This window comes from Cervus canadensis, chromosome 22 (assembly GCF_019320065.1).
Source record: "Cervus canadensis isolate Bull #8, Minnesota chromosome 22, ASM1932006v1, whole genome shotgun sequence".
NCBI lineage: Eukaryota > Metazoa > Chordata > Mammalia > Artiodactyla > Cervidae > Cervus > Cervus canadensis.
Genome location: NC_057407.1, coordinates 31,646,719 through 31,673,724, shown reverse-complemented (window position 1 = coordinate 31,673,724; position 27,006 = coordinate 31,646,719). Strand labels below are relative to the sequence as shown.

Genomic DNA, 27,006 nt, shown 5'->3' with positions numbered 1-27,006 from the left:
TTTTATCCCCCCCCCCCCCCCCCCAGGCAACCCCTGCCAAAGTATAAGGCACAAGTTGCATCAGGAAGCAGTAAATATCAGAATAAACCTCTTTTGTGATAAGCTGTTAGTGCTGTTTTTGAGAAAGCATATAATGAAATATTTCATACTTTTTTTTTTAAATGCCACATTTAAAAGATACCCTGTTTAAACAGAAAATGTGAGTGAAGCAATTGCAAATTTATAGCCAGTGCATGTGGACCTTTGCATACCATTCGAATAGTTGAAACCCTTTCAGTGGTATATCAGCGAGTTTAATATTTGTGTCAAAGCCTATTAAGTGATAGTTTGTGTAGAAGGTGAGATCTATTTTTATCCGTCTGTCTGTTACTGGAGAGTGTTGGTTGGGGTGCCCTGGCATCTCCATCTTCTTTGACTGTTGAACATTGCGCCTCTGAGACCTGCCGGGGCCACTTATTTGATTTAAAGTGGCTCACGTGGTCCCACCTGCCTTAAACAGAGTGTTTTCTGTTCAGCAGCCTGCGTCTCCTCAGGACTGGACAGTCACTACTTTGTGAAAATGCCCCCTCCTCCCTTTTTAGTAAGATTCGGGATTTTCCTTGTTCCCACCCATGTTTGCGTCTGACTTTTTAAGTGCTATTTCTCCCCTGAAATCTCCCAAACACAGATGACTATTGATGGGCTGTATATGTGCCTAAGCTTCCGAGGGGATTGCTACTGGAACCTTTCATGGCGTATTAAGGTGAATGCTGCTGTTGAGAATGGCTGAGGGATAGAGGTAGCCGTCGAAGCAGCCAGCCTATGGTGGGCTGGTCAAATCAAAGATGTGTGTGCAGAGCAAGGTGTCACCGAGAAAATGTTCATTACTTCTGTCTGGATGTCTTCAGATGTTCATAAGTGCTCACCGCAGGGTCTGATGGTATCTAGAAATGTTTGTAACCTCCTCAACATAGACCAGAGTTTCAGCATGAGCCTCCGAAGTTTTCTGGGTTAAACTTCTCTAGAGACATAGGGTTTTTAATGATCAGGTTGGCAATCCATGAGTCCATTTAGATAGAAAATTCCTCCCATTGGTTTTCCTAAATGTTAATGAAATGTTGAACTCATTTATTCCCTGAAGGGTGAAGAAACAAAAAGCCTGACTCTTGTCCTTCATCGGGACTCCGGCTCCTTGGGATTCAACATCATCGGTGGCCGGCCGTGTGTGGTACGTTCGTTGTTGAGATGGGTTTAACGGGTCCCTGATGGAGCTGGGAGAGGGGTCAAGGACTGGGGTGTGAAGGGTAGGAATCCTAGCTCACTTCATTCTGCTCTAGTTAGAGTTCATTGTGCATTTATCATCTTCGCACTCAGGGGTTTTTATCATCTTGTTTTTTTACTAAGGCATAGTTCATTTGCAATGTTGTGTTAATTGCAGGTGTATAGCAAAGTGATTTGGTTTTGGGGATTAGTTGTGGTTTCCTAATGTAGCATCGTCCTAGTCATACAATAGCTAATCCTAGCTGTTCAGCTTTGAAGAGTTCATGTCTAGTTTGATAGCAGTTGAACTGAGAAAAGTCATGTTAATATGTGTGGAATTCTGCTCAATTTTATGTGACAGCCCGGATAGGAGGGAGCTTAGGAGAGAAAGGATACATGTATATGTATGACTGAGTCCCTTCGCTGTTCATCTGAAACTGTCACAACATTGTTAATTGGCTAAGTGCTATGCTTAGTCACTCAGTCGTGTCCGACTCTTTGCAACCCCATGGACTTTAGCCCGCCAGGCTCCTCTGTCCATGGGGATTCTCCAGAGAAGAATACTGGAGTGGGTTGCCATGCCCTCCATCCAGGGGATCTTCCCAACCCAGGGATCGAACCCAGGTCTCCCACATTGCAGGTAGATTCTTTACCATCTGAGCTACCAGGGAAGCCCATGAATACTGGAGTGGGTAGCCTATCCCTTCTCCAGGGGATCTTCCCGACCCAGGAATCAAATCAGGGTCTCCTGCATTGCAGAGGCATTCTTTACCAGCTGAGCTACCCCCTCAATACAAAGTAAGTTTAAAAGAAAAAGGATTGTGCAGTTACACTGAGGGGCTTTGCTGGGTTCAAGGCTCCAAGAGTGGCAGTCTTGTCAGGACTTCTACCTGCCTTTCATTAGTCAGGGGCCATTCCCTCATTTGTGGGCTGGTGTAGCCTTTGCGCTTCCCTCTCACTGGAGCCGTTTGTTCACCCCATTCATCATGATCCCCTCCTCCAGAAAGGGGAGGCTGAATTCAGATCTGTTGATTTAACTGCCAGGAAAATGTCTGCTGAGAGGGCTCTGGGGAGGTGGCAGAGGATGTGTTCCGGAGTCTCACCTTTCACACGGGATTCCCAGAGTATGTATCATCTCTTGTTCTTTTCCTTTGCTCAGCCTTTCCTCATTTTTCTCAGATGGTAAAGAATCTGCCGGCAGTGCGGGAGACCCAGGTTCAATCCCTTGGGTAGGGATGATCCCCTGGAGAAGGGACTAGCACCCCACTCCAGTATTCTTGCCTGGAGAACCCCATGGACGGAGGAGCCTGGCGGGCTACAGTCCATGGGGTCGCAAAGAGCTGGAAACAACTGATTGACTAAAATCAACATCTTCCTGGTTAGTCAGCTTAAGAGGAAAATAGTCAAGGAAAAGGGAAAGAAAAATCAGATTCACTCATTCAACAATTAAGTATTATACATGGGCTATTTGCTATGGACTTAGAGATACTGGCCAGGGAGACTGGATCCCTCTGGTCATTGAGTTTATGTCCTGGGTGATATAAGGCAAGAAACAAGTATAAAGAGTAATTACAGATTGGGAGAAGTACAATGAAGGGGGAAAAAATGGGAGGATGGGTATGCTACATTCCAAGGAGCAAGGGGCATCATTGCCCAGAGTGATCAGGAGAGAGGGGAAGGGATATAAAGCCAAATCCTGAAGGATAAGAAGATGCCAGCCATCTGGATATAACTGATGTTTGCCCCATCTTCATGGAGCTCATGTCCAGGTGGAGAAACTGATAAATTAGAGAGGAAAGTGCTGTTCTCACTGATAAAACTCTGTGCCTGAGTTCAGCTAAAGATGCTTTGGGAGGCAGTTAACCCTAGGGAAGAAGGCATCATGGGGCAGGCCGTTGAAGCTGGCTCCTGAAGGATGAGTAGGACTTTGCTAGATCAGAGGTTCATTTATAATATATTTAGTTGAACAGTCTTAACTGTAGAAAAAAAAATGGGACATAGTTGGTTATAAACTATACATATATTTACTACTGAACTAATATTACCTGTCTTATAAAAGTTAAATGCTGAATAATCATTTTAAATGATGAAATTAAAATATGATTTTTAATATACTGTTTCATCATTCCACTGTGTTTCATTGCAAGTACCCATCTTTGAAGGCCACTGAGATAAAAGAAAGTGGACAGACCCAGGGGAACCTGGACAAGGACAAAGACAGAGTTGAGGAGTGGCAGGACGTGGTCAGAAAGAGGCCAGAGAAGAAGAGGCGGGTTGTGATTAAATTCCCTTTGCTTTTGGCCAAAGCCACAGTTTCAACAACAAACGAGCGTGGTTTATTGCAAGAAAATGACAGCTTAGTAGTAGGTGATACGTAGTCATTAAAATGATGAACCGATACATGATTTGCCTTGTAAAATATATTTTAAAAAGAACACTTCTAGATGATGAGGTTAAAATAGAATGAAGGTTGGTCGGGGCAGGCAGCAGTCCCCCTGGGCTGAGCCCCAGGGGTATGGGCATACCCTTGTTCTTCCCATCATCTTAGGGGAATTCTTAAACTAAAATTATCTCTGTGCTCAATCACTCAGACATTTCCTACTCTTCTCGACCCCATAGACGATAGCCTACCAGGCTCCTCTGTCCATGGAATTTCCCAGGCAAGAATACTGGAGTGGGTTGCCATTGCCTTCGCCAGGGGATCTTCCCAACCCAGGGATTGAAACCAGATCTCTTGTGTCTCCTGCATTGGCAGGCAGATCCTCCACCACTCAGACCATTTGAGACGCCCAAAATGATGTCAGATTGGGACTTTTTTGCTTTTCCCTTTTTCTGGTCGGCTGCCATCCCAGGCAGCATGTCATGGTGCTGCTCTGATTCAGCACCATGCTGCCGAGGGTCGGGCTTTCCAGCTGTGAGACAGGCCGAGGGAGCCAAGTGGGGTTTGACCTGCTCAGTCATGGTCCCAGGACCACAGGAACTTAGTCCACCTTATCATCAGGAGAACGTGTTTTGCCACGTGGCACATGTAACAAGACAGTTGGCTGCAGTTGGTTTTTATTCATCATTACTCATTTTCTCCCTATCCATCATTACCATTACCATTTTAAGAAACAAGTACAGTAAACAAAGATGCTTTTCATTTTCAGACATTTTGAAAGCTTCTGTAGCCCAAAGAGTCTGAACCAGGAAGCTCTTTTCTCTGCACACCAAAGCATATATATAGGAAAGGGGAGCCTAAATTTTGCAAAATGCCTGAAATGGAGAGGCAAACTCATGGCTTGGCAATTGTTGTCTGCCAACAATGGGAAAGCCCACAAAGATGGTATTTCATTTCTGCATCTCCTCCGGGATGAAAGGATGCTTCCACGCTCACTAGAATGCAGTTTTGTTTTGTTTTTCTCAGACTTACCAAAAAATATGTTTTAGGTCATTTTCTTTTTCCTTTAAAAAAGTGGTATAAGCACAAACTAGCCTGATTTTTGTAGCTTTAAAGGGCTCTCAGTTTATGTGGTCTTTTTGCAAGAACTCCATGCATAGCCCTGGGGAGGGAAATTGAATTCCACATGCATGTGTTTGCCATCGTGTTTTTAAAAACGTGTCCTGATTAGCAGAAGCAGCATAATGAAACCTAAATGGATTCTGCCCTGTTGCCTGGAAATCTGGCAGGTCATTGAGAACATGCTAAAAAGCCAGGATGAGCAACAATGTATACTCATTGTAAGTTACTGGAAGTAGAAGGCAGGGCGAATGACGTGTGTGTTTCCCAAGGAATTCCTGTGTTGGATGCTTGGTTGAGTTGTGACATAAGCCCAGCGGGGGGGCTCTGACATAAGGCTTTTCATTGCACCATGCAGTACATAATGCTCTTAGCAGAATCACATCACCCATTCACCAGTGCTCCGGTCCCTAAAGAAACAGCAGCCAGTCTGGAGTATCAGACCTATTCCTTCAGCCTTTGGCAAGTTTACTTCATTGTCTGGCACCCCTGGGATGGAAACAAGCCCTTTCATTTTTCTGTTTCTCAGGCCAGTAAACCCAAACAAATCCTAAGTCATATTGGTTCACTTTGATGCATAGCTCTCCCTTAAAATGTGTTAGGAGAGGAGCTACCAAACAAAGAATAGAGACATGTGTTCTGAGAGGATCAGGAATGTTCTGGGTTTGGTTTTCTCTGCTTCTGTGCTATGTTTTTTACATTCTGTTCCCATCCCTTATCACAGTCTTCATATGACCTCAGTTTGGTGTTTGCTCTTGCCCGTCCCTCTCTGATTTTTGCTGGGACTTTCTGATGCGCCTCAAGATAAATTACTTCTGCTCAAATGTATTATTCTGCAAAATGAGCCAAAACCGAACTCTCAGCCCCTATCTCCTCCTTTCTCCCCAGCCGAGAAACACAAAGCAGTTCAATCAGAGTAAACACCGATCTCTTTTCATTTGATATATTGACGTCACCTCTTAAGGAACTTAAGCTTGTCCATAAATCCTTTGTGGTCCATTGAGACTCTTCAGGGTCCCCTAGTGGAATATTCCATAGCCTGGAATGCTTTTTTCTGAATTCACGTGTATTTTTGAAATTTTTCTCAGTGGGAGACACTGTTCCACTTAGAGTTTGTGTAAGAGAATCAGCCTATCCTTAGTTGGAAACAGACCTTTGTCACTTTTTAGCTGTATGGCCTTGAGTAGGTTACTTAACCTCTCTGTCTCGGATTTCTTTCATCTATGAAATGGGTAATTATACTCCTTACCACTTGTGGCTCTTATGAGGATTAAATGATGGGCAGAGAGCACTCATTACATACCTGTTGGTGGTTGTTTAGCCGACTTTTTGCAACCCCCTGGATTGTAGCCCACCAGGTTCCTCTGTCCATAGGATTTCCCAGGCAAGAATACTGGAGTGAGTTGCCATTTCGTTCTCCCAACCCAGGGATCAAACCCATGTCTCCTGCTTTAGCAGATGGATTCTTTGCCTCCGAGCCAGCAGGGAAGGCCCGTGTCCCTGGCACCTGCTGTGCACTCAGCAAATAGAAGCTGTCGCACTTCCGAGTGCTTGTATCTGAGATGTGCTTGCGACTCATCAGTAGTAGTAGTAGAGAGAGAGATCTCCAAGACATTCAGACGGGAAGGGTTAGTGTGCAGTAGGCCTGAGGGGAGGTCTGCGATGCTGGGCAGTGGTGTCTTTGGGGGCTGGCTGATCCAGCTCAGCGCCCGCAGTCTTACTGATCCTCCCCCCTGGAAGAGTGTTGGGGGAACCCAGATGGCAGTGGGAGACTTACCTTTGTCTTGTGGGGAGGGATGTTGGGAAAAATACTTACTGCTCATTTTACATTGTGATTGTAGTTTCTTTTGAATCCTGTTGTTACATTGTATAGTGTTGTGTGTGTGTCTTTGTGAGCAGCGGGGCAGGGAGGGGAGAGCAGAGTTGGGGAGTGTGTGTTTTCCCACCGTGGGTTCCTGCTGTCAGACTTCAGGGGGTAGACTGAACCTCTTCAAAGTCATCTCTCTCCGTCTGTAGGATATAGGGTTTGGGGTTTGTTTAATTTTTTAGCAAATGGAATTTTGATGTATTTGTATTTTATAAATTTGATGTATTTGTATAGAGAAATGATTACTGAAGTAGATGTTCTTATGGCATTGTGGCAGGGAAATCACCAGGATGGTGGATTTGGGAGTTTTTTGTGGAACATCCTGAACTTAACTTCCCAAATCTTTTTGTTTGGAAACAACACGCGCTTTTGCCGTTTCATTTCTAAATCCATCTGTTAATCATGAGAAATTTAATCCACGCTCTTGGAGAGTATTCATCCCAATGCTGTTTGGAAAGAAGTTCATGAACAAGCTGTGAGGGGGTTTTTTTGTTTTGTTTTTTTAATGAGTTTGTTGAAGCTTTTTGCTTTTAAATAAAGGAGAGACTTTGAGCAGTGAACTGTCTTCTTTCCCAGAGACTTTCAGACTGGAGTTTGAAAGATCTAAAGGGGTTCAAAGAGATTGGAGATCAGAATTCATTAGGATTGAAGAGGTGGGGGCTGGTGCATGGTGGGGTTTTCTGATGCAAATCGCAGCAAAAATAAAAAGCCTATTTTCACCATCAGATTATTGAATTTAAAATTTTAATATTACATTTGTGCTTGTAAGGATGTGAGAATATACTCTGTTGAATGAGCTTTCAGCACAGGCTCTCTGAAGGGTAATTTGGCAACATCAATCAAGTACGCATACCCTCAACCCAGCAGTTCCATTGCTAGGGATTTGCAGCAGTATATACTAGCGAAGGTATTTATTTAAAAATACAGGTAGAAAGGTATTGGAGGTGATACTGTCTCTAACAGCGACTAACTAGTGTTAGTATCTCAGTTGTGTCTGACTCTCCAACCCCATGGACTGTAGCCCGCCAGACTCTTCTGTCCGTGAACCCAGGTCTCCTGCATTGCATGCATTCTTTACCATCTCAGCCAGCAGGGAAGCAACAACAGGAAACAGTACTAATTATTCCTGTGTGAGGATTGTCTAGTCACTTAAGGAAATGAGGGTGATAGTGGGTCAGATGGTGAAAAATTTCTAACATTTTTAAAATTAAGTGAAAGAGGTTGAGTGGAGCATAATCCCATTTATGTGTATAAGAAAGGAATAGATATATGTTTAAGAAGGTGACGGGCTTCCCTGGTGGCTGAAGTGGTGAGGAATCTGCCTGCAATGCAGGAGATGCGGGCTCAATCCCTGGGTCAGGTAGATCCCTTGGAGAAGGACATTACAGCCCACTCCAGTATTCTTTCCTGGGAAATCCCATGCACAGAGGAGCCTGGCGGGCTACAGTCCATGGGGTCGCAAAGAGTTGGACATGACTGAAAGACCAGACTTTCACTTAGGAAGGTGACACATTAAAATGTTTTGGAAAGGGACTTCCTGGCGGTCCAGTGGTTAAGATTCTTGAGTTTCCACTGCAGAGGGCAGAGGTTCCATCCCTGGTCAGAGAACTGAGATCCCATATGCTGTGCGGCCTGGCCAAAGAAGAAATGTTTTAGAAAGGATGGATTAACTGCCAATCGATGCTACAAAGGGATAGAAGGATTGTGGGTTGGAGGTGGGAGGGACTTACCATTTTATACCTTTTGGTCGGACTCGAATTATTTTACCATGTGTTAATTTTAGTTTAAAACAGATATGAGGGGAAACAGCTGACTTCTATCCCTTTGCCTCTAGTGACACCAGCAAGAGTCCATTACTGTTTTAAGAGTGTTGACTTGATTTTCATGATCAACTTAATGCCTAGCATTCATGCCTTTGTGTTTTTAACCCAAAGGACAACCAAGATGGATCGTCCAGTGAAGGAATCTTTGTATCCAAAATAGTTGACAGTGGGCCCGCAGCCAAGGACGGAGGCCTGCAAATTCACGACAGGATTATTGAGGTATGTGAACACTGCCAGGGTCTTTTATAGTCTGAATGCCATGCAGTCTTCATCCGGCTCAAGGCTAGATGTTTGGTAGAAGAGGGAGGCCTCAACTGGTGGCTCTTTGGGCGGGAGACAGATTTCTCCGATTCTGTGAGACCCCATTGGGTGTTGATTGCCTTGGTGTTAAGTTTTTGTTTATATTCAGTATAGAGAAGCCAAAGCATGAGTGGCTTGTTCACGATTTGGCTCTTTTCATGCGGCTATGCATCTGTTCTATGTGCTTCAGTTGGAGCTTCGTGTGAAAACCACTGGGGAGTTGTGTGTTAGTTAGAACCAGATGAGCAGTCCCTGTTGGGCAAACGGTGACTCTGTTCAGCTTTGGGATCACTCTCACGTCCTCAGAGCTCGCAGCACACGATTATTTCTGCATATATGTCATTCCCCCTTTTCTGTGTCTTGCCTGTTGTCAGTTGTACCAGTTGCTTGACTTAAGGGTTTGCAGACAAAGATTGATATTCAGGAGGACCACTTATCACCACTGTTCTCATTTTCAGTTCTTCACTCATCATTTTAAACTTCTGTGTAGGAGGTTTCTAGTTTTATGCTGGGGGAGGTAGCTATTTCCGCCCAGTCATAGCACCCTTGGGAACAGGGTCAGTGTTGTCCTAGCCTGCCCCGAGCTGCCAAAAGCTGTTTGTGTGGCCTGCTTGTGTGGGCTCTCGTTGCAAAGTCTGATATAAGTGACTATTTTTCGTTTGTGATTTTGACCATTTTGATTGTTCTTTTAATGGGTGAATACGTGGGCTCAATTTGCTGGATTTTCTGTGAGGGGAAAAAATTAAATATGAGAATCCAGGATGAGACGTTAAAGCCCATAAAAAGCTCGCCCATGTGCAGTCACCATAATATAGCACGTTAAGTAGGAAACTGGAAAAATGGCCTTGTGACCACTGGATGTTCTATGTTCCAAACACATTTGCGTAGGGTATCTATACTTCTTGAGTGTATTTCTGGCCTGTTTCAAACCTTGGACTGACTGGAAGCCCTGGCCATGGGATAAGCCACAAGGGAGTCTCACATAACCAACAGAAAAGTGGCCACATGCTTCTGGGAAGGGAACCTTGGGAAGAGAAAGACAGAGTCTCGCTTTTCTGGTCTCATTTGGGTGATTTCTGCAATGTTCAAAGCAGTACAATTCAGGGCAGTTTATATCTTCAGGAAAATAGATGGTTATATCTCTCTAAGAAAACAAACTAAAAAAGTTATGGTGTAAGAGTTACTTTTGAGAATTAGGGGATGCAGTGTGACAACTTACTTACTAAAAGGATACTTGATCTTGTTTTAAGGACATTATTAACCATGCTACATCCTCCTTGACTTTTTGAAGAGTTCTTAAACTTGGAACTCTTTCTGCTGCATGTTTTAGGGTCAATCTTCCTACTTCCCAGGTCAGCAGAGTGGATTTTCCCTTCCAGGAATTTGCTTGGGCAAGACGCTCTTTCAAGAGCTCCAATGCATCCTTTACTGTCTTCTGTGAAGAGAGAGAGAGAATACATTTTCTGAGACTATTGTTCCAAAAGATAAGTACAGCTTCCGTTGCCAAGGGTTTGGTGGAACAGCCAGTTTCTCTAAGTAATGGAATTTCATTGCTCTTATGTTTTGCAAATGAGCAATGTACAGCTGGGCAGGATTTTCTCTTGGCAAAGCGGGGATCTGTATTTGAAGCATTCAGTACGGTTTCTGGTAAGTCACATTCTGCTTTTGGACAGTATGTAAAATATTAATCATGTCCCAGTGTTGAGATGCAAAGAGGAATGATCCCAATAGAGAAACAGTAGATGTGTAATTGCAGTTGACACCCCATGCCCTTCTCAGTCAGATTCTAATCTCTTTTGACATGATGCAGTGATCTCTGTGCCTGAAAATGATGTTCCCTGGTTCACCTCATCTCTGTCTGAGTTTATTACCAGGCATGAATTTGATTATTTTAAGTGTGCATGTGGGTTTTATCACTAAGAAGAGTCAGGGGTTTTCTAGTTTTCCGTCAGATTGCTTCCTTTTCAGAGGAGTGGGCAAACTCCCGTGAGACTTTGACCATAAGAACTTTCATTCCGATGAAAGGATTCTTATATTAAATCCATAGGGACCGAGTGAGTCTTGTCCTCAGCAGAGCTGTCAGCAGTTACCCTGTTCCTACTGCTCTTTGTTCCCTGAGAACAGAACAGTAGATCACGCCCACATCAGAGCCACCCACACTCACCTTGATTTTTATAAGAAATATTGTGAAATGCCATCAATACTATCATGAAACAAAATTCACAACTAACTTTTATATATTGGCTTGGCCAAAAAGTTCCTTTGGGTTTTTCTGTAAGCTGGTTTATGGAAGAACCAGAACCGGCTTTCTGATCAACCTGATACATACGCATCTAGGGGTGGATTTTGTACTGACTTGGAATAGAAGAATAAAAGGGAGATCATTTATAAAAAACTGTATGGATCAGTGTGTAAATGCTCAGGCCCGACAACATTAGAAGACACTGTGATGTTTACTGCCAGATTCTGGTACCTCCGTGTGGACTCATCGTGGTTACACCAGCTACTTGTCTGCTGGGTCCAGGTGGGCGGTGCTGTGGATTCAGGAATTGCTCTCCACAGTTGCATTTTCCAGGGTGGTGAACAGATTGTGGTTATGATATGGCACAAAAAAACCTGCAGTCTTCCTTTGATCTACACACATCTGTGTGTATATATTTTTTTTATTGTGGTCAGATCTACATAACATGCAATTTACCGTTGTCACCATTTTGAAGTGTACTTTCCTGTGGCGTTAAGTACGTGCATGCCGTCGTGCAGCCATCACCACCGTCCATCTCCAGAACTTTTTTCTCTTCCCAAACTAGAACTGTAGCCACTAAACCACCCCTCTTCCCCTCACCCAGTTCCTGGTTGCCTCCTTCTACTTTCTGTTTCTATGCATTTGACAACTGTTTGTGCCCCGTGTAAGTGGAATCACCCAGCATTTATCTTTCTGTGTAAGTGAGTGAGTACACACCGTGTCCTTACACTGTGTCCTTCAGGATTGTCTGTGTACTTGTAGCTTGTGTCAGGATTCCTTTCTTTTTAAAGCTGAATGCTATTCTACTGTATGTGTAGAAGTATATACCATATTTTGTTTACCCATTTCTCCATTAATGAACGTTTGGCTTGCTTTCCCCTTTATGCTGTGGTGAGTAATACTGCTGAGACATGGGTGTGTAATCTGTGTGTATTTAAACTGCAACCCCTAAAACCCCCTTAGTGTTTGTATGTAAAACAGAGTTAGAATCTGCACTCGGGTACTTATTAAAAGTGTGCTATTTTATCTTTACTAATGTCTGGAATGATATGGGGAAGTTATCCTGAAAGTCGAATAATTCTTCACTGTCCAAGACTCTGTGCATTGTAGGGCTTCTAGCATCCCTGGTCCCCACCTCTGTCTTTGCGACAGTGAAAATCACTTCCATAGATTTCCACCAGTACCTCTGGCTATGATAGGGACCCCAAAGAGGATGACTGGGGTAGAGATTTGTCCTGTTCCCAAAGCTTATGTTGCCAGGCACCTCGTGTGGAAGCTTGTTCTTGTATTGTGCTCACTCCCCACTTGGTGGTAAGTGAATTTCTCTAACCGTTGTCTGGGTTAAATGCAAGGTCCTGTTTCTGCTTTGAGATAATAAATGCAATTCTCCAAATGCAGTGAAGGCGGGACAGTTAAGCCCTCTGTTGCCAGAAACCTTTATTTTGTACAGTCCTCTGTAAATCTCTGTTCATCTCGGGAGTGTTACGATTCGGAGACTGAGGCATGTAGTCACAGAAGTCGTGTATCCTCAGCGGCTTTTGTGTAAATCAGTCATTCTCCGTTTGCTCTAGCTTTAGTTAATGTGTCATTGCTGAAAAGTCTGAGTCACAGAGTTGACTAGAATGGATGAGCACTGTCTTCCATTCCCAAAGTGGGCCACGTGGTAAAGTGAGATTTTACTTAGTGAAGATAGTATTCTCCCACCAACTAAAATTGCAGAATGGCACGTGGATTCACCTGGAAAGGTGTTTAGTTTTAGGAAAAGCAGTAGAAGATGCTCTTTTTTTTTTCCATTTATTTTTTATTTTGACATAATTTCAGACTTACATCAATGAATTCCTCTACAATCTCTACCCAGATTCCCTCAATATTAACATCTACTACATTTACTTTATCCTTTTCTGTCTCTACTCCTGTTCCTAAATACATCAGTGTGTGTTTCTTAGGAATAAGACCTTCTGTTATGTAACTGCAGTCCAGTTATCTAAATCACGAAATACACATTGGTAGGGTACTGTTGTCTCGTCTACAGCATTTAGTCCGATTTTTGATCTTACAGTGTCTGCGATAGCAAGAGCAAATCCCAGATCATAGGTTTTATTTGGTTGTCCTATATCTTTAGTTTTCTTTCCTTTAGAGCAGTGCCTCAGTTTTGTCTCCCGTGCTACTGATATTTTTGCAGAATGCAAACTAGGTCTTTTGTATAAACTCTCTCAATTTGGTATGGATTCAGGTCATACATTTTGGGTAGGAGAAGAGATGGTGTGTACTTTTCCGTGCATCCTGTCAAGAGTCACGTGATGTCACTTTGTCCTTTTTGTGGTGATGTTAGCTTGGACTGCTTGGTTGAACGTGATATCACTTTGTCCTTTTTTGGTGATGTTAGCTTGGACTGCTTGGTTGAAGGCCTGTCTGCCAGATTTCCCTGCTGTGCAGGTGCTGTTTTCTCCTTTTTTCTGGTATCTTGTCGGGGTAGAGGGGCTATGTTGAGGTTGTGTTAATATCCTGTTGAGACTCGCATACGCTGATTTTCACATCCACTTACAGGTTTTCCTTGAATTTATTATTACCATGGTTGACAAGTGGTGATTTACTGACTACATTCCTTCTGTGTTTATTAGTTGTAAGAAAAAGAGTTTTTTCCTCGCTATTTTTTCTACCTGTCTATCTCCATCTCTTTGCCTGTTTCAGTATGGACTCATGGAGTCTTATAATTTGTGTTCACATTGGCCAGTTTGGGCCAGAAGGACCTCCTTCTAACTAGTTCCTCTATCCTTTGGTGTGTTCCCATCACTTTTTGAGCACTTGTTACTTTCTGGAACCGCAAGGTGTCCCAGGCTCATCTTGTACTTTGCTGGCCCCAGCTCTAGAGTCCACTTTTTTTCCAAGTAGCTCTGACTCCATTGAGTGGAGTGTGAGTGGCATTTAGAAATCAAATTCAGCTGCTTGCATGTTCGTTACACTTGAGGTTTCATTGTTCCTAGGCACCCTCAGCAGACAGAGTTAGAAAATATAAATATCTACGCACACACACATTATCATCATCAACAACAGCACGCATCTCTCCATGTATTTCTTCATGCATCCTTTTCTATATTAATATTTTGAAAACTATGTCTGCATCATTACCTCCAATTCCAATCCAAATCTGTGTGGTTAATTTTTTCCTTCTCTGAGGATTGGTAACTCCTAGAGGGATCCCTTTTGAAATAGTAATGAATATACTCTCTTCTTTTGAATCAGCTCGCTGATATTTGCTTAGATGTTATCAGTGAACTAAAAATTGTTGATGGCAATTATTTAAAATATCTCCACACTAGTTCCATTTTTTCAGGAAAAATATCCTATAAAGTATATGATTTTACTGTTATACTCTTCTTTCATGATGGGGAAAGAAAGCTCAGTATTTCTTATGTAACTGCATACTGTTGCTAAACAGGCAGAGAGATGCACAAGCCATTTGGGTTAATATTCAAAATAGACATGTGGGTCTCTGCCCTTGTCCTCTGCAGTGCTGTTCGCCACACTCAGCAGAGAGGAAAGAATTCTATAACAGTTACTCTCTTAAGAGGTACGACCCATTCTTGTCAATTTGAGATCTCTAACTTGGCCTCAGTTACACAAATACTCTGTTTTGATGAAAGAGATATGGTATAATTCAAGCTATGTTGAGAATTGTTGAGAAGTTCTTTTTTAGCTGCAAAAATAAACAGGTTTTAGAGACCCCTTATGAGTGATGGATTCCAACTCTGTTTCCAGAGGCAGAGACTTGAGTTTCACCTTAGATACTAACTGCAGTTGGTTGCCAGTGTTGAACCCTGGATTGCGTTGTGGAAGGATTCTGAGACCGTGTCTAGATGGAGAGGGATGAATGTAGTGACCGTTTAGAGATGTTTGCCTTGGACACAAGAGAGGCGGGGTGCCAGCTTGACTCTGGATTTGTTATCTCTGGATGGACTCAGATGTTTTTGGAATGACAACTTTGTCATTTGGAAGTAATGTCTCCTTTCATTGGCAAAGTGCGTATTTAATAATAATGTATCAGCTTTCGTTGGCATAGTGCATATTTAATAATAATGTATCAGCCGTTCTTCTCAGTCTTCGGATGTAAAATAATAAAACAATACCTTTGTTGCATCTTGTCTTTTATTCCCCCCCTGTTTAAGGACTCTCTTCACTTTCATCTATTCTTATAACCTGTCCTACAGCAATAGAAGTTCTGGCAAAATTAAGGCAACTCCTTTCCTTCCTATTAGAAGGCACATACTGAGGTGGAAAGAGCCCTGAGATTTCAATAAAAATTAAACCTAAAACCCAGGTTTAGGTTTCTACTCAGTTATTCACTCTGTGGTTTTAGTGTCCTAAATGCTGAGCCTCAATCTCTTCATCTCTACAATGAGAAGAGAATTACACTCTGTCTCCCATGCCTGTCATGTTGTTTGGGTAGAGCTTGGAGATAATGTAAGTCAAAGGAATTTTGCTGTTAAGTGCAAGTATTTTTTTTTTTTAGTTAAAATTTTAGTATCTTATACAAGAACTCAATACCAAAGCTGAGTATATAAGTCAGCAATAATACTTCTGAGATTTGTTTTCCCCTTGCATGTTTTAGCCAGAATGTAGTGTTGCTGTAGGACCTTTGTGAAAACCTTTATGTGTTTCAGGAAGATATACTTTCCAGAATTAACCGTGTAACCAATTAACACAAGTATTTCCTCTTGACTCCCAGTTGCCTTTTAAAAAATAATATGATGTATTAATTTTTTTCTAATGACTGTAGTGACTTGGTTTTATTGCTGTTGTTATTTTCTTATTACAGTTTTGCCATTAAAACCAGTTTTTCAAAAAGAATAGAAAAAGCAGACTAGGGTTTTCAGTGAACATCTTTGTAACAGACATCACTGCACACCAGCCGGATACTCTAGGTGAAAACTGGAACATGTGCCATGATGCAGTTTGTTTTAAAGGCATTTGTATGCATATTAGTCTTTCCATAGGAAAAAAATGCTCAGCATTAATAAAACATTTTAAGGTTTTAAATAAAGTTGTAGCGTGGGATTATGGGGAAACTTTGAAGTTTTTAAAGTCACATTTTAAAAATGTTGGAATTCTTCTGCCAAGAAGTGAGTGTTCATTTTTGTAATCCACAAAAGCAGTGTAAAATGTGGTGAGCTAGAAGTTTCTTTTGAATTCCAAGTATAACAGTGTTGACTCCTGCTTGTATGTTTCCTTTAAAAGTTACTTGCCATTCTCTTTTCCACCAGCTCCTAGCACGTGGCCCTGGGTACAGACTGTGTGGGCAGCCTCTGGAAGCTCTTCCCTCCCATCCTCTGCCCAGATGATCCGAGTTCACTGTCTCTTGATACTGTATTGTGTGGGAGTTGTGACTCCACAGAAATTTTAAATCTATCCCTCTGGGTCGACCCTTAGTAAGAAGAGTTAATTAGCTCTTCCATAAAGTGCTTTAAAATCAAGGTTAAATCAGAAGTGACTGGCATCCCCATTAAATTTTTCTGATGAAGATTAGGTCCAAAAATTAAGTCTTTGGTAATTTCCCAACAACAGCAAAACAGCAAATCCTTGACAGCAGAAGAGATAAGATACAGTTTCTGTTCCGTTGTCTTCTAGACTCTTAAGTGTGGGGGTTTTGAGAACAAGAACCCATGTCAGTTTTGTTTTGTTTTTTAAGTAAGCTTTTGTCTTTCAGTCTGTTGGTATAAGACACAAAGAACTGGATGCACTTTTATCAAATTTGGAAGGAATGTTTGGGCTGCGTGTATGCGTGTCTGACTCTTCGCGACCCTACAGACTGTAGCCTGCCAGGCTCCTCTATCCATGGAATTTTCCAGGCAAGAATACTGGAGTGGGTTGCCATTTCCTACTCCAGGATGTTTGGGATGATCTAACAGCTATGAACTGTATGTAAAATAAGCTTTGTGGGAGAAGCCCTGGGGGAACCTTTCAAAGCAGTGGGTCCACATCACTTGGAAACAAAATCGGAGCAGAGGGCCTACGGATGAGGGGACGGGGCAGGAGGAGGGAGTGTTGGGTTATGAACCGTCCGTGGGATTACACGTGGAAGGCTCGGTCAGACTGGCAGCTACAAGTGCCGATTTGCGGGTATGCCCCTGTCACTGAAAGCCCCCTATAGCCCAGGGTGGGCAGCTGCAGCAGCGTGGTTTTGTCTAATGATGGTGAGTGGTTCCCATGAGCCTCCAGGGGAGGGCAGCTGGGATGCTGTTCTTTGCCACACCCCACACCGCTCCAAGAGGAGCTTTGGCTTTTGTTCTGTCTATTTGTCTGTGTCTGTTTTGACTGTCATTCGAAGTGCAGAGCGCCTGGGTCCCTGGGTCCCACCCCTCTTCTCCTGAGGGTGGCACTCCCTGCTTCCCTTTGGCTTGTTTGATTCTCTTAATTTCCATCTTTTCTCACTTCCTCTTTTCCTGCTATTACTAGTGAGTCAGTTGACAGCTCTGGGGACCAAGAGAACTAGAAGCCTAAGAGCGCGTGGTTTCTTTGCCACTCCCCAAAGAAACATGTCGGTCTGCTTTTTAAAATAAGCTAAATATAGTTAGGTTTTATTTTTTAATATCTGGAGAAACTTTGGGGCAGATTAGAAGATGCTGACTGTCTGTAATCAAAGGAGGCAGTTTTTGTTCATTTCCTAGAGTGACTGTTGCTGGGACATTAGTGTTTCTACACATGCTGATTTGAGAATTCATTAACCAAAGACATGCAACTCATATTAGGTGTTTGTTGAAAGAGTTGAAGAGGGAATGGACTATATAGAGTGATCTCTGGGCGTGGGCTTGTTGAAAATCTTCATGTTGTGTGAGTTCTTAGGCCCCCAGTGGAAGAAGAACCATCAGCAGGCATGCGTTCACCTGTTGGAGGTAAGCTGTGTTCTCCCTAATACTGAGATAGGCCAGAATGGATGGTGAGCTCATATGTGGTCCCTGGTTCTGGGAAGTTTCCGTGTCAGACCAGTGGACAGAAGAAGGTAGCTGACACTAGGGTCACAAGAAAGGCAGTCAGCATATAGAGTAGTTAGGATTCAATGGACTCAGATCAAGTTTTTAATTCTAGTTCTCCTATTGCCAACCTTGCAAACTTGGACAGGTTTCTTCTCCTCTCCCAGCAGTGCTTTCTTCTGTAAAATATGAAAACCATTTAGACATACCGTGGGGATGCTGCAGGTCCAGTTTCAGACGACTGCAACAAAGCAAATATCACAATAAAGCAAGCCACACAAAATTTTTTGATTTGCCAGAGCATTTAAAAGTGATGTTCATGCTATACTGATAAGTGGCAATAGCATTCTATCTTAAAAAATGTACAGACCTTATTTTCAAAATACTTTATTGCTAAAAAAATGCCTAGCATCACTGATCACAGTTCACCATAGCAAGTATAATAGTTGTGAAAACATTTGAAATAGTGTGAGAACTATCAAAATGTGACAGAGACATGGAAACGCTGTTGAAAATGATGTCAATAGAATTGCCTGACTCAGCTTTGCCACAGACCTTCCATTTGTAAGAAACCCAGTAATCTTCAAAGCTCTATAAAGACAAAGCACGATAAAACAAGGTCTGCCTGTACATATATCACGGGGTTGCTGCAATAAAGAATATAATACATGTGTCTGAAAACTGTAAATTTGGCTCCAGAATAAACACTCCGCAGGTGGTTAGCTTTGCTGGCTTTACTGTCGTTCTGGAGAGGCTGGACCAGAGGACCTTGCAACAAGCCAGCGCTTTGATGACGGTTCTGTGGCACGGTTTCATAAACCCAAAATTACAGTTGTGACTAGATCACTTTAATTTGTTTTAGATTTCTTTTATTTAATTAGTGGCCCTTTGAATCTGGGTGGAGAAGGAGCTGTCACTTCCTAAGGCCATATAAATCTCAGTAATTGATCAATCAGGAGTAATTCTTAGTTTACATCTTAGTGTGAAGCTGGTAACTCATTGCATATGTGGTGACTTCAGTGTTCTAAAAATAAAACAATTGCGTGTTTAATAGCTATTTTTAAAGTGCCTGAATAGATGAAAATTTACATTTTTATCCTGACTCATGAGGAGTATTGAAATTTTCTTAAAATTATAGAGTTTGTATTTCTTTGAACCAAATCTTCCCTTAAGATGGCACGCTGCATCACATTCTTTGTAGGGTAACATTTTTGTATATTGATATGAATGTAGTACACCCATGTAGAAAATTTTATATATATGGTAAAGAGTTAAGATGAAAAAAGAAATCCTGGTAGTAAGCATTATCTTGACAAAACCTAATCAGTTTGCTTAATCACAGGGTATTAATGGCCTATGTATTAGAATCTAATGAGCCATGGAAATTGCATATGGAGCACATATTATTTTCATTTCTTCTTCTAAAGTCTAGCTTAAATGAATTGGTAAGAGCACATGTAAAATAGGATGAAGTATTTTTTTTTATAGTAATGTTACTGGATTTCAAATACTTCACATCATTCTCTGAAATATCTGAGTCATTATGCTTATAGGGACCACAGGGGAATATTAACATATGTAGGGGGCTTGGAATAGAATTGCTGGTGATAAAGGAATTTTAAAGGGGGAATCAAGCAAGAAAAAATATTTTATCTAATTTTTATTGAAAGTTCAAAACATTAATACTATCAGTAGAGTAACATCTTAATTTTCCTTGGTGGCTAAAAGGTAAAATTGAAAACTGAAAAAAACTTTCCGCTTTGCTTTTGGAGAATGAAAAGTAGTAAGTAGCCATTGGAGAAGTTTATAATTTCTCCGTTCAGCTGCCCTGATCAGCATGTGGGTATATCTGAAGGACTGATTGCATTTGGTATTTGAAATGGCAGAGGGAAACATCAGATAGAAGAAAGACATTAAATGCTGCATTTGGCTGAATCTTTTTCAGATTCATCGTTTTCAGAGAAGCATTACTTCAACCTCAGTATCTGCATTTTCAAGTTCTAAACCACATTTTAACTTTAATTAGTCATAAACCTTTAATAAACTGTGTTTTGACAAATAAGGTTTTTTTTTTTTTTTTGAAAGATTGCTTAAAGAGCTTGTAGAAGCTGCATGTATATGTATGACTCCATGTAGGAATTATACATGTTTATGAATCTGGGAGTGAGTGTTTATGCCTGAATATATTGACTTCAAGTGAGTTACTTGAGAGATTTTGGTTTTATTTTGTATGAGTTGGTCATTGTAGACCCAGGACAAATTGGATGAAGTTTTAAGCTGTTTTGAATATAGTCCTTGTTTAATTAATATAGAGAAATGAAAGAAGAATCCTTTGGACACGTGGTATCATGTAAAGTGCAGGCCGGGAAATCTTTGTTTTGACAGGGTTGTTTAATTGCCTTCGAAGTCTGTTCATAGGTAAGATTAAGCTAATTTGCCTGATGTGATTAGTACATCTTAAAAGTGAAATGCAGACAGTCTCCTCTGCTACATTTACTAGGTTTAATAGAATGTACAGGATGTTACACTAATTCAGAAAGAGGACAAGGAAGGAAGTTGTTACATATATTGAAATGATGTTTTCCTTTCTCCTTCAGTTTGTTTGAAAGTTAAGTCTATGGAAGGGTTTGTTGCTTTTTGCCATAATTAGAACACTAAAGGCATTCAGTATGATCTGTTTGTGGCCGGTTGTTATAGTTGATCCCAGTTCTCAGTGACCTTTTAAAACTTAAAATAGAAGAAATTTAAGAAGAGAAAGATCGATATATTTCTTTTTATTCAGAATCAACTTAGTCCAGCCTTAATTAAGCATGGTGTGTATAAGAAGTACAAGCCAGAGGGTTAGAAAAATAGCATCGTATCATCTTCTGAGAGCACCGACCTTAAATTGTTGTAAGACAATGTGAGAGAGAAATTAGTCCTCTGATACACCCTGGAGCACAAGAGAGAAGCTACGGTCATCCTTGGAAAATCAGGGTTGGGAATAGTCAGCTAAGCCAAAATCAGGGTTGGGAATAGTCAGCTAAGCCAATTTAGCATTTCATGCTGATCAGCAAACATGAACAAGAAGAAGCCAAGAACAAGTGTTTCTCAAACTCAGGTCAGTTGCATACCACCCACTCAGTTTTTGTGTTTCTAAACCACCTGTTTTGTTCAATACTTCACACTTTTCTTAAAGGAACATGCTTTTGTTTCACCTAGATTTCTTTTAAAAGGAAACTTTATGTCATGATTGCACAAGTGGAAAGCCATTTTGTGCTGTAAATAAAAGGTAACAGTAGAAATAAATACATTAAAAGTGTAGAGTTGGTTTCATCCAAATGCTGTTGCTTGGGGAATACTCTGATCCTAAGATCCTGAGTCTTGCTTTCTCTTTAAGAGCAAAATTATCCTTTGGGATTAGAAGTGAGGATGCTGACTGGCAGCCCCAGGGGAGATTCTGGGATGCTGGCCCCATGCTAGTCTTCATCTGGATAATGGTCAGTTCATATGCTCAGGCTGTGGAAATACATCAGGGTGGACACTTGAGTACACAAGATGGACATAATCACATCCTGCATGGTAAACATAGATAACATTTATTTTACCAAAGGGTGTTGCAAACATTTAGGCTCAAATTGACTCTGTCCCCTAGATGCAACAGCTTCCCTTGGAGGCTCAGATGGTAAAGAATCTGCCTGCAATAAGGGGAAACTCAGGTTCAATCCCTGGGTCCGGAAGATCCCCTGGAGAAGGAAATGGAGAATTGTGTGGACAGAGGAGCCTGGCAGGCTGTAGTCCATGGAGTCGCAAAGAGTCTGCCACAACTGAGTGACAGACACTTTCACTTTCTTCGATGAAATCAGACAGGTTGGAGGTTGACAGTGGAATGAGCCGCTCGTCCTGTCAGTCAGGTCCTTTAACACGCGCCTCAGTAACGTCCGGTGCTGTGGACTTCATCTTGCCCACCGCTGCCACGAGCCAATCGGAGCTATACTTTGTGTAGACACTTGAGTCTGGGGTAGAGGAGTGAAGGGGCTTTTAGAGGTTAGGGTCCATCACAAGGAGGAATAACCATCACCGCTAAAGCATTTCAGGGACTTGCCTGGTGGTCCTCCTGCCAATGCAGGGGGCATGGGTTTGATCATGGTTCTGGGAAGACTCCACATGTGGCAGAACAACTCAGCCCGAGTGCGGCGTCTAGAGAGTCGGGCCGACTCACCGCAACTAGAGAAAGCCCGTGTGCAGCAATGAAGAGCCAGCACAGCCAAAGATAAATAAAAATAAAATAATTTCAGAGGCGAAGAGGTGAATCACAGCCAGATATCAGGGCCTCCATCTTTGATAAAGTTTTATTTGTTTTGATAAATTTCTGAAAATCCGTACTATATGCATTCCAGTTGCAGCTGTTTATACTATGTACATGTGTCAGTTTATGCATCCCAAACACAGATATTTAAGTACTGCCCCCCAAAGCCCCTCCTGCTATCCTCCTCTTTGAAAGAGCACTTTGCACACTTTTTTGGTAAGAAATATGTTTTATTTAATCCCAGTACAACACTCACTAGTGTGAGCGAGTCCCCGTGTATGTATCTAAAAATTAAGAAAAGGTTCACAAAAGATATTTATCCTTACTACATTCAGAAGTCTGGTGTTTCTATTTAATTCTTTTTCTTTTAATGCTGTTTGCCACCCACTGAGCTGATTTCATGGCTCGCTAAAAGGCAGTGGCCAACAGTTGGGAAACATTCTGCTGTGGAGGAAAGAACTGTACCTTCCATGTTGAGAGCAGATGTCTTTTCCTGATATTATACCCTGGAGTCTGTTGGATCTGTTGATGGCACATCTAAGCCCCAGCCTCTTGCCAAAGAATGGAGTCAGATTTATTAAGGCATGTGACTGTATTTACAAAATCTGAGCTCCACTACCTGTCAACTCTCCACTTAGGAACATCTTGCCTGAGGCAAAGTTCACGGATTCTGCGGGCCACCAACAGACAGAGGGCATTAGTTAGCGGTCACTTGCGTCATGATGGACTGACTACAAAGGGGACCTAGGTCCAGCCTTCGGAAGCCTGACTTGCTCCTACATGTGAAGTTCTGGTGTCCAGGGTGGATTCTCCTCTCAGTAGGGAAAAGTGTATCTGCCTGGCATTTGATGTGACTGCTTCATGTGCCATGTGTGGTGACTGACTTCCAGAGTCCGAGGAGGGGAAGAGTTTGTAAGTTACACCCACACGGACTTTGGAATTCAGCATCATTCAGCATCTGTAGGGCCCTGCTAAGGAGGAGGTCTCCCTGTGAAATGTGCAGTTTAAGGACCAAGGCAGGTCCTGCTAGAGTGTCGGCCCCAGAGAACAGGAACACATGGGTTGAGCTCTGGATTTGCAGTGTTCTCAGGACTGAACACAGTGCCTGCTGACTTGGAAACAGATTTTCAAGTTACATGACCAGTTTCTGAAAGTAAAACTACAGGAAGACCACCATTAGAAGCCTTAAAGGCAGGTGACACTGTCATGAGGTCTTGGGGACATCTGATACTTTGACAACACCTCCTCTGGACAGGTGGAATCTGCCAGCTGTCCATACAGGAATAGCATTGGCTTAAAATAGATATATCTCCTCCTGCCAGGGGGAATTCAGGAGTAGAGTTCCATTTTGGGGGAAGCAATATAAATACAATGAGGCATAAGAAAATCAGGTGTGCGATTTTTGAGATACCACAATTCATTTTATAAATTAAAGTCTCCTACATTTATGAATTCCATACTTTATATTTTAAGAAAACATTGCTCTCAGTCATATTTAGCAATCTGATACAGGAAATCATGTATTCTCTGGTTAACTCAGTTTCTGTGAGATGGAGTACGAGTTTCCTATAGTAGTTGTGCTCTTTGCTTATGAAGCAACAGGCTTTGCCACCGTATTTGGAAAATATTTGACACTGGTCACCTCTGTCCTCTCATTGGGCTTTCCAGGTGCTGCTAGTGGTAAAGAACCTACCTGCCAATGTAGGAGATATAATGTAGCTCAGTATCTGGATTGGCACAATCCCCCGGAAGAGGGCATGGCAACCCACTCCAGTATTCTTGCCCCATGGACAGAGGATCCTGGGGGCTACAGTCCATAGGGTTGCAAAGAGTCCTCTCGTTGTCTTGGGTCTTAGCACCCATAGGACCCGGGTTTGGCAACATAAAATCAAGAACAATTAAGTTCTGGAAGATGCCTTCACTCCCTTTTATTTTGAATGTGTCATGTTTTTAGATGGAAGTTTAGCCACTATTGTTGCCATGGATTTTTTTATACATGCTTCAAGAAATAATTTCGTTGTTTATCAAACCAAGTTGTCAGTGAAGCCATAAACCTTGATAGAATTTTCTAAGGGCTTCTTTGGAGGGGAATACAAATTAGAGCATTAAGCAAAGACCTTGGGAAAGGTCTTCACTGCTCCTTGCCCCCAGATCACACCCAGGATGATAAGTGAGATGATGTTTACAGTGCAACATAGTAAACAGTTTAATCTATTTACTGATATCTTCCTGCTAAAATATTTGAGACTTGTGTTCTGTGCTGTATTAGTGAGAAAATACAGCAAGCCAAAAATAAATGAATGTCTTCATAGATTTAAATTAAGCTAAAAACAATGCAAACATGAATAAAAATAAAGAAATCCAGTAGAAATGTCTTCATAGTTCCTGCTCTATTTTCAAATACTCTTTGCAAACAGAGACTTTAAAATTTGAATTATTAAGCCCTAAAATGGTAAATTATATAGAGCAACTGTCTTAATTTTTCCTTTGAACCCTTGAGCCAAGGAAGGAAAGCAAAATTGTTTAGAGACAGGCATTTGCTTGTGTGTTTCTATGCCATGCAGCTTAAGAGTGAAATGCTCTCTCTCAAAGGTGGAGGCAGCCTGGACTCACATTGAAAGAGTTTATTTTGAAAAAAAATTTTTTTTGGTTAAAGATTTGAAAAGGAGAAGGTAAATCAAAAACAATGCAGTTTCTCTTGCCTTTCAGAATGGGGGATGGCAGAATTCATTCAGTGGACATTTTAAAGAATAAGTATGGCCTCTCTTATACCAACTGAAAGGATTAGTGGGAAACTCTGTGCATAATTAATTAGCTACTTTTGTTAACATGCATTTGTGATTTTGAATGCACTTAATGTAACATTTTGCTTAGCTTGCTATCCAAACAAGAATATACACTCTTCATAAAAGAATGCAATACAGCGTCTGTATTTACTTTAGAGAAAATGCCATGATATGTCCTTTAAGGATATTGCAGAAGTTGACACTAGAATCTGAGCAAAAATAACTCGAGAGGAATCAAAATAAATGTTTCAGGGAACCTTAATAAAAATTTTTTTCAAAAGCTAGATTGTTTTCTTAGTAATAATTTTTTTCTTCTTTTCCTAAATCAGTTTTCATTTATTTTCTTACACACATATACGCACACACATACACATCATTCAGTGGAGCAAGAAAATTTTTCTAAAAAACTAGGTTGTTTTCTTAGTAATACATTTTTTCTTCTTTTCCTAGATCAATTTTCATTTATTTTCTTACACACACACACACATACACACCCATTCAGTGGAGCATCTAATTAAGAAATAAAAGTCAGTAACTTCTGGAAATGTAGCTGTCATCTTAACTGAGGAAAATGTGTTGTTAGCATTAAAGTTCAACTGCTTAATGAAATGGACTTGTCTGCCATTATCCTGTTTCCCAGGCAGAAGTGACTCTTTTTCTCTCTTTTTTCCCTTCTTCCTCACCTCACCCCAGTGACACCTGAGGTTCCACAGCAATCACAGATGATGCTCCTGTAACAGGGATGCGGGATTCTGCTCATTTAGAGCATTGGATTGTAAATGACCTGCTTTTTTTCCTGCCTTCTCTTCCTTCCTCCCCTATTTCTCTCTCCCTCCCTTGCTTCTTTCTTTCCTCCCTCCCTCCCTTCCTCCTTTCTTTCTCTTCTCATTTACCACCCAGACAGAAGGAATGCCTTGGCCTTGATACAGAGAGAAAGGAACTTGGGTGGCATTGGAAGTGAAAGCATAAAGCTAATTGTTGATGGTTTAATGTTACAGACCACCTATAGGTCAGAGCTCCAACGTGAGGTCTTTTTGACCTTTAAGGAGACAGAAATGCCATTTTGATTTAATTTAGGAGACTCCTAGAAGTAGCAGACACACGGCAAAATGTGCAGATTGGAAATGGGTGATTTTTGCAGGACATTGGGGTCACATGTATATTTAATAGCCCGTGGGACCTTTCATTCCATCATAAGCTAGTGAGATATTCACTGTTGAGGACTGCCCCCTTGGGTGACCTTCCTGGGGTGAGGTGACCCATGTAGGAGTGTGTTTCATGTGAGTGCAGACTTGAGGCCACCCTATGCCGTTTTCCTTGGCTCGTTTTTCCCTCCCTTTAGTTCCATTTTGTTTGGGGTACCAGAAGTGCTTCTGGGAAAAAGAGAATCCCCAGGCTGGTAGGTCTCCTTTGTGGAGTGTGACTGGATGGTCACATGGAGAGTCGGGGAGAGAGGGCTCCCCGTCCCAGGTGGGCTAGTTTGGGGGTGACCAGGTAAGTATACACGTGGGTACCCTAAAGGAAAGGTTGGGGACCCAGTGCTGAGAAGATAACCCAGCATCCTGGGCTGCTTTAGCTAGCGTGGTTCACCTGTTGTGACATTGTCCCCGCAAATGCTCCTGTCAGTCAGTTCAGTTCAGTTCAGTCGCTCAGGCATGTCCGACTCTTTGCGACCCCATGAATCCCAGCACGCCAGGCCTCCCTGTCCATCACCAACTCCCGGAGTTTACTCAAACCCATGCCCATTGAGTCGGTGATGCCATCCAGCCATCTCATCCTCTGTCGTCCCCTTCACCTCCTGCCCCCAATCCCTCCCAGCATCAAGGTCTTTTCCAATGAGTCAACTCTTCGCATGAGGTGGCCAAAGTATTGGAGTTTCAGCTTCAGCATCAGTCCGTTTCCAAGGAACACCCAGGACTGATGTCCTTTAGGATGGACTGCTTGGATCTCCTTGCAGTCCAAGGGACTCTCAAGAGTCTTCTCCAACACCATAG

General features: G+C 42.0%; 1 protein-coding gene across 1 annotated transcript in view; it reads left to right on the top strand.

Moving 5' to 3' along the window:
- Positions 1-27,006, top strand: part of PDZRN3 (PDZ domain containing ring finger 3) — a 249,475-nt gene that overhangs the window by 14,957 nt on the left and 207,512 nt on the right. Inside the window, exons 2-3 of the mRNA XM_043443438.1 lie at positions 1,121-1,207; positions 8,540-8,647. Of these exons, the coding sequence (XP_043299373.1) occupies positions 1,121-1,207; positions 8,540-8,647 (195 nt within the window). The remainder of the gene's footprint in view (positions 1-1,120; positions 1,208-8,539; positions 8,648-27,006) is intronic.